This window comes from Octodon degus, unplaced genomic scaffold, assembly GCF_000260255.1.
Source record: "Octodon degus isolate 3935 unplaced genomic scaffold, OctDeg1.0 scaffold00083, whole genome shotgun sequence".
NCBI classification, from domain to species: domain Eukaryota; kingdom Metazoa; phylum Chordata; class Mammalia; order Rodentia; family Octodontidae; genus Octodon; species Octodon degus.
The window spans coordinates 9,111,736-9,120,071 of NW_004524659.1; the positions used below are offsets into that span (position 1 = coordinate 9,111,736).

The 8,336-nt window shown below is 46.3% G+C and overlaps 1 protein-coding gene across 1 annotated transcript in view; it reads left to right on the plus strand.

Annotated features, from left to right (window-relative positions):
* The first annotated feature begins 3,143 nt into the window (after positions 1 to 3,143).
* The window catches only part of LOC111818206 (WD repeat-containing protein 87-like), a 15,484-nt gene continuing 10,291 nt past the window's right edge, over positions 3,144 to 8,336 (plus strand). Inside the window, exons 1-4 of the mRNA XM_023721452.1 lie at positions 3,144 to 3,218; positions 4,351 to 4,521; positions 5,139 to 7,993; positions 8,206 to 8,213. Of these exons, the coding sequence (XP_023577220.1) occupies positions 3,144 to 3,218; positions 4,351 to 4,521; positions 5,139 to 7,993; positions 8,206 to 8,213 (3,109 nt within the window). The remainder of the gene's footprint in view (positions 3,219 to 4,350; positions 4,522 to 5,138; positions 7,994 to 8,205; positions 8,214 to 8,336) is intronic.

The window sequence follows — 8,336 nt, forward strand, 5'->3', positions numbered from 1 at the left end:
GGTGTGAAGGCCTTTTTCATTCATCCCTTAAAATGTTCCCCCAAAGGCTCCCAACCACTTGTTTTTTGTTTCTGTACTCTGCTTAAGAGAAGTAGAACCCAATGGAGATACAGAGAACAATGGTGTTGGCAGTGACTATAAATTTGTGACAAATGATGATGACTCTCAGCAGCTCTGGAGCCTAAGGAGCCAGTGGAGTGAACCTGAGCTGTGGGGCCCACCTGAATGGTCACCCACTGATGTGCGTGATCTGATGCAGATCCCACCAGCTCCTGAAAGGTGGTCCAAATGCACAACAAGAGCAGGACCAAACAGCAACAAAATGAAAAATAATGCAGGACAGTGTGCAGCCTGGGTATGGAAGGAGACAGGATGCTGATGTCAGACACCAGTCTCCAGTTCGCGCTGCTGGTAGATTTGGGGATCTGAGTGCTTCCTTAGCTAGTACTAGCAGAACCTCTTCTTCCTCTGATATAGCATCCAAGAACTGTGGATTGGCTGTTCATCTTGAATCTGCACCTATAGCTTCCAAAACATCCCTTATCTTCTCAGGCTTCATGTTGCTTACAGAAGGAAGACAACATCTGCCTCTTAGGGTTCTTTTAAGAACTAATGAAGTGATTGATGTGGAAGCTCTTCTGTGGACTCTGACCCACTCTAAGCATGCCAGAGAAGTTTTTCCTGTTGCTCCCCCAAAATCTGGCCATCAAATCTCTGTGACAACATAGAGCATAGGCTCAGGGTTCTGCTGACCTTGCTTGAGGAGACTAAGGCTGCACTGCCTGGGGACTACAGTATCTCTCTAAATCTGCAGCCTTACACTGTAGTGCTCATATAAGATCAACTGAAGAGGGGCTGTGGAGATAGCTCGGTGGTCTAAACACCTGCCTGGCCAGTACAAGGACTTGGGTATGATCTCCAGCACCACAGGCCATGCAGACTCCAGAACCCCAGTGCTGTGCCAGCCACCAAAACTGGGCATGGTGGCACATGCCTGTAGTCCCTTTGCTGGGAAGGCTATGAACCTGAGCTATGTAGTGAAACCCTGTACCAAATAAATAAATGATTTTTAAAAAATCAGCTGAAGAGCTTGATGAAACTCAGACTATTTAACTGGGTGTGGAGGTATGCACCTGAAATCTCAACAGAAGGATCCCAAGTTGAGGAACAGCCTGGGCAACTTTGGCAACTTAATGACACCTAGTCTCAAAAGTGTGTGTGTGTGTGGGGGGTTGCTGGGGGTGTAGCTCAATGCAAAGGGCTTGGCATTCAGTGCCCAGTAATGGGGGAAAAAAGATTCTTGGGTCCTGTCCTCAGTTTCCAATTCAAAAGCTGTAGGGTTAGGACAATAAATTGCATTTCGAACAAGTTCTCAGGTGAAGCTGATGCTGCCAACCACAGAACCAACACACTGGGAACATCTGACAGGCATGGTTGGCTTCTGTTGCCCTCTATTGACATTTTCATTTTACAAATCAGAAAAAACAAGTCCATTATGGCACTACTAAGGCCAGATACTACATAGTACAGGATTGTTATAAGATTTATTTAAAATCCAACTAGGAAAAGATGTTTGTCCCCACAATGACCAAAAGAATGGAATGATAAAGTAGCCAATGAATGGCAGATTGTCTGAGCACCCATCCATGGGGAAACTTGTAAGCCCACAAGCTGGGCTGCATGTGGTGGTGTATGCCTGTAATTCCAGCAATTGGGAGGCTGAAGCAGGAGGATCACTTTGAGCTCAAGGTCAGCCTGGGCTACATAGTGAGTTCAAGGCCAGCTTCAATCCTGAATCTTGTGAGACTATTTAGGGCATGCGGGCCCTGGCCTCTTACTTTATGCTATGCCTCTCTCTAGGAATCTTTAGATGACTCATACATAGATGGACTACATACATAGATGGACTACATTCATAGCTAGACACTGTCTCAAAAAACAAACAAAGAAAAACAAATAAACAATATAGCTCTGTGGTATAAGGGCCTGACTGGCAAGTACAACGTTCTAAGTTTGATTCCTGGTAACAAAAATGAAAACAAACAAACAAACAAACAAAAAACCCAAACAAACAAAACCACCCAAACAAAAAGGCTGGAATCCTTTCTCCAGTTGTGCCAGGTGAGGCCGGTAGTCCCAGGTATCCTTTTTCTCTATCTACTTCCTACTTCAGTAACCAGACTTGGATAGCAACAGAATCTTCTGGGACCTAAGGAAGTTTGTTACAAGTTACAGCTTCCATATAGATCTAGAACAGAACTCGGGACTTGGCATTTGAAGGTGTACCTTTTCCCCAAATAATTTTGGTGTAGGAGGTCTGGGGACCACACTCTGAAATCCTGCTAGTCCTCAAAATATTCTCCTGAAACTGGGCCTGGTGGCACATGCCTGTAATCCTAGAACTTGGGAGTTTGAGACAAGAGGATTGTTGTGAGTTGGAGACCAGCCTGGGCACTACAAAAGTGAGCAGATGTTTAGTTCAAGCTGCACAGCGAGGGATAGCTACTAAAGCTCCTGCTTACCAAAGCACCTGCTTAGGCAGAGCTCAGCTGCTGGCTCCACCCCCAGGGCATGCTGAGACAGCGATTGAGACTGGGTGTGGCAGCTCACACCTATAATCCCAGTGCTTGGGAGGCTGAAAACAGGAGGATCACTACAAGTCCAATCTGCATAGTAAGACTCTGTAAATCCTGTATCCCCTTATTAAATACAAACAAAAAACAAACCCACACAAGGAGACCCTGTCTTGAAACACAAATAAATGAATGAATGAATGAATAAATAAATAAATAAAATATTCTCCTGATGTACTACAACCAGCAAAGTATTATTGCTTGGCTGTCAGGTTTTTTTCCCCCCCTAGTCTTTCTAAGTTTCTGTTTCGCTCCCCAATCCTTCATTTATCCTCTCCAAGTTTCAGCTTTCTCATCTGTAAAGCAGGGTAATCCCTACATCACAGGGCCATAGTGAGGATTAAATGAGAAGGTCTGTCTTGTTCTGACAAAGTCTTCAGTAAATGTGAGTTCATGATTCTTACCCTCTGACTCCAGGCTTCTAAAAAGCAGCAGTAGTTAAGCAGCCTTCTATTGGATTCCCACAGGTATTTAAGCAACGGTCCTGAGGACTCAAGGAGAATCAAGATGATGCCTTCCCCCAGACTCATCCCCACCTGGAGAGAGTTTAAGTGTCTTATAAATGATATCATACATAAAGACAAGGTAATGTACAAATATGCCATGGGTTGGCTTATATCTTACAATAATGAGCATTTTGAAAAAGCCATAGATTGTCTATAAATCCAAGAACAAACAGGATAAACAATATTAGCCTCTATATTACAATAATGTGCGTTTTGAAAAGGTCATAGATTGTCTATAAATTCAAGAAATGGGGGCCAGTGAGATAGCTCAGTGGACTAAAGTGTCCTCTTAGGCAAGCTCAGAACCATGGTTCAATCCCTGGCACCACATGCCATGCCAGCCCCACCCCCTAGGGCAGGCTGAGCCAGCCACAGAGTCTGAGTGCAGTGGCGTATACCTGTTATCCTGGCACTGGGGTGGCTGAAAAACAGGAGGATCACTATGAGTCTGAGCTGCCTAGTGAGACCCTGCAACAACCAAATACATAAAAAAAAAAAATCCAAGAAACAAGTACAACAAACTATCAAGACAGTTGTCACTTTAGCAAAAAGTGGACCACCCATTTCCAACTAAGACTATAGGCCTCTTATGAAGGTACTTTATAGTAGACAAACATTTTGAAGCATTGTCAGAGCAACTGGTGCTCTAGAAAATGTCCTAACAGAAGGGAGAGGGCAGCAGAGAGAGCATTTGCCAACCTCAGTTTTGCTATGGATAGCTCTGTGCAAATGGATCTTGGGTAAATGTTTAAAAGCACATGTTCTAGTACTATGGATAATACATACTGTGTACGTGCTGTCAAACTTAATGGCCAGACAGGGTGTTCTAGCATCTTACTTCTACAGTTTTAAGTTTGATAACTTAGGGCTGCATTGACTTTTGGGAGATCCTGTTAAGATGGTATACTTAGTGCCTTTTTATGTTAGAAGACAGATGTGCCAAATGCCACTTTGGGAAGAACATCATTTTCCCTTTACCCCCACTATAAAACTGTCCATACATGGCCTCAGGGTTCTGGCTCCTGCGTGTGTTGAGAGATTTGTCACAAGTGGAGAGATCCCATTGGTGGTAAGCTGTGCATGTGTGGGTGTAACAGGAGTTAGGAGGGGTGGGAGGAATGATTTGGGGAACTTTTTCAATCCTGAATCTTGTGAGACTATTTAGGCCATGTGGGCCCTGGCCTCTTACTTTGTGCTATGCCTCTATCCAGCAATCTTCAGATGACTCAAAGAGTGATACAGTTGTTCTGAGTGACCGGTCCCAGACACTGTTCAAAGAATCTCGCTTTCCTCTAAATATGCCACTTGTATGCCACTACTTCTGTGATGCCTACTTCTTTGCTTCTCTCTCCTGGGTGACACCCCACACAAAAGAAATGCAGGTAAACTCTCTTTTTTCTCTTCCTTCCTTCCTTCCTTCCTTCCTTCCTTCCTTCCTTCCTTCCTTCCTTCCTTCCTTTCTTCTTTCCCTTTCCCTCCTTCGCTCCCTCCCCCATTCCTTCCCTCCCTTCCTTCCTTTCTTCTTTCCTTCCTTCCTTCTCCCTCCGTTTCTCTTTTTCCCTTCTTAGCCTACTTTCCATGGACCAAACCCATTCAGCTCTCACACCAAACTGGCAAATAAATAAATGTAACCTGGATCCTGATGCCCTCCCACCTACTTTCCCCAAATACTGGCTCCAAATTGTTATACTTGAGTACCTCTACAGTAGACTGAGGTTTAAAAAGGGTCCTACACTTTCCACCTCTATCCCAGTTCCAATCCCATCACTAGAGTACAAAATCACTCTAGAATCTTCCAGCTCCTCCTTAATAAAAGAACAGGGGAAAGTAGCTGAGCATTTGGCCCCTCTCCTTTGCCATCTTTTTTTGTTTTGTTTTGTGGAACTGAGGATTGAACTCAGACCCTTGCTCTTGCCAGGCAAGTGCTTATTCTACTGAGACATTCCCCCCAGCCCCTTTGCTATCTTTTCTAGGCAAGCTTTACCTTATTCTCTTCTAGGCTGTAGTGTGGATGAAGAGCAAATCTGAGGACATGGTTGAGAAGAAAGCATTCTTCATGACTGAGCGACTGCCACCCATCCAGTCAATGGTCCACACGGGTTCCTATCATATTCTTGTGGCCTACTGTGGTGACCTGATTCTGCGCCTCTTTGGGGACCACTTTCGGGCATTCAAACCCCTCGCCACAGTGCCCTGCCGCTTCAACATCAACTGTCTCTGCTATGACCCAGAAATGAAGATGCTTCTGTCTGGCATCCGGGGTTCAGTGGTCACCTGGGTCATTGATCAAAGTGGCAAGGGCCTCCAGATAGCTCACATGATCTCCATGCCAGGTAATGAGCTTGTCCAGGACATTGTGCTGAATGGCCCCAATGGCTCTGTCCTAGCCCTGTGTGAGACTGTGGTGAGAGCCCTTGAGCGCCATGGCCAGGGCACGCTGGCAGAGATGAAGAAGTTCATCTCCACCAGCAGTGGCTCCTCTATCACCTGCTGCTTCACAGCTTTGGACAAGGGTTTTCTCTATGCTGGAAACCAGGCAGGGGAAATCCAAGTATGGAATGTCAATCACAGCCATGCCCTCTACAGTTTCAAGGCCCACATCTCATTAGTGGTTTGTATCCGCAGCCGATCAGAGGCCAACACCCTGCTAACAGCTGGCCAGGAAGGCCTCATGAAGGAGTGGAACCTGACTTCAGGGAACCTGCTTCGGCGACTAGAATTTGGCGAGGAGCTGTACCGCCTCCAGTTTATTGATGACACTACCTTCTTCTGCCAAACTACCCATACATTTTTCTTGTGCAGACTGCCCTGCTTCTATAGCCTCTTTCATGTCTGTGGCTCTGCTCCCCAGCAGGTGCATCGGGTCTGCTGTGGTGATGACTGGTACAAGATCCTGTGCATTACAGATGATGGCCTGTTGCGCTTTGTGTCCCCAATAACAGGGGACCTTCTGCTTCTCACCTGGCCCTTCTCCATCCTGGACGAGGCTGTGGACTGGGCCTATGACCCACGTAAAGAGGAGCTCTTTGTGGCAACAGGCAACACAGAGGTGCTGGTTTTTGACACAACCCATAACCCATCCCCAGCCAAGTATATTTTATGCAGCTCAGCCAATTCTCAGGACTTTGTACACTGCCTGGCTTATGGGCATTTCCACCTGGGGCGAGGGATAGAAGGACTGATATTCTCTGGGCACCAGAGTGGTATGGTAAGAGTGCTTTCCCAGCACAGCTGTGCCCGAATAGAGAAATTCATACACTATGGGGCTGTACTGGCACTCTCTACACTGTCTGCGAGGCTTCTGGGTGGCCGAGAAAACTCTTTGCTGTGTTCTTATGGGATGGATGATTATATACACTTATCAGAAGCTGTGCTTGAGGGGACAAAATTACAACTGCAGCCTCTCTCAAGCATTCTCAGCAGCTGTCACCTAAAACAACTGGTACTCTTGCCCCACACTGTGGGTGCCATCACAGACACTAACTGCCTGCGTCTCTGGAAGTTCCGTGATTTTATGTCCTATGAGTCACAATCAGGCTCGAAATTCATAGAGACCTTGCCTCTGCACCAATGTACCATCACATCCTTTGATGTCTGCTTGTCTCTGAGTCTTTTTGTCACCGCTGGCAGTGATGGCTCTGTCCGGATCTGGGACTTCCATGGTAGACTCATAGCCATGCTGGACTCATCACTGCGCTTTGGCCCAGTCTGCTTTGCCAATGACCGGGGTGACCTGCTGGTGACTTTCAATCAGGGTCTTTATCTGGTATCCTGTTTAAAACTGTTTCCCCCTAGCCTGCTTTCTCTCCTTTCCTTAAGGAGTATAACAGATGAAGTGCTAGAAGCCCCTAAGCCTTTCATACCAAGCTTCTTTCTCTCTTTTGAGATTATGTTTGTGCCCAAGTATATCTACCTTGGTCAGGGGAAACAGGAACTATTGGGCCTGCAGAACCTTATCAATAAGCGGGCCATTGCCTTCGACCATTCTGTGCCACATGTGATAGAAGATGAGGATGGCAGTCCCATGTTACTGGGTACTGGCAAACATGTGGCGGAGGTGCCGGTGAGCAAGCCTCCTCACCACCATTACGTGGTTCCTCCCCAGTTGCAACTGACTTACTGGGATGGCCTGTACCCTTACCACATACTGAGATGCTACTTTGGTTCCGGGAGGGAATGGTTCCTTGCCCCCGATTGCTACATCCCCAACTCAGTGATTCGTGCCCGTCTCTGGCCAGAGGGCAGCCCAATCCACCTACAGTGCAACCTGCACGCACCCCAGCGGGAACTGGAATGGGAAATGCCTGAACCCTTCTTTTTATGGAACAGCAGGGTAAGAACTTTGAGTAAAATACAAGAATATGAAGAGAAGGAGGATGAAGGCTTTCTAGCAATGAGAAAATCCAAGGAAGGAACCTACAGTGTCGTTATGGACTCAGCAAGGCGAAGTTGGCTGGGCAGAAAAATGAGTGACATAGCTATCAGCAACCTAATTGAGACAATTCTCAATATTATGCTCCATGCTTCCCCACTGAAGTATCAGTGCTGTATTGGTGCACTAGGGCAGATCTTTGCCTCTTACCAAGTGTCTCCATCCCTGCGCTCTGAGACCGCCCACCGTCTGCTGGATGATACAGCCAATTCCAACCCACTGATCCGAGAGCTAGCCTGGGAAGGGCTGAAGCGTCTAGGCATGGTCACTCATCTCTTTGCCTTGCCTCTGGCCCAAGGGTTAATGGATAAGGATGAAAGAGTGAGAAATAAGGTCCTCAGCATCATGCCTGACACTGGAATCCACACCAGGACCTCACTCTTAAGCTTGATCCAGGGACCAGACACTTACCAGGAGATCCAGTAAGTTATTTGTGCTGTCCTCAGTTCTCTACTACCTGATAAATTTCTTTTCCCTCTTCTCCATTTTTTCTATTATTTTTCTTTATGATCATTTCATCCTACTCATTGGGCCTCCTCAATCTTTCTTCTTTCATAGCTCCTTTCTTTTGTCTTTTTGGGATGGGACCTTGCTGTTATCCAGATTAAGGTCAATTTGTGATCCTCTTCCTTAGCTTCCCAAGCAGCTAGGGTTACAGGTACATACCTGGCTTCATAGTACTTTTCAATTCCTAGACTATTCTTGATGATCCTGTCTACTCACTTCTCTCTCTCTCTCTCTCTCTCTCTCTCTCTCTCTCTCTCT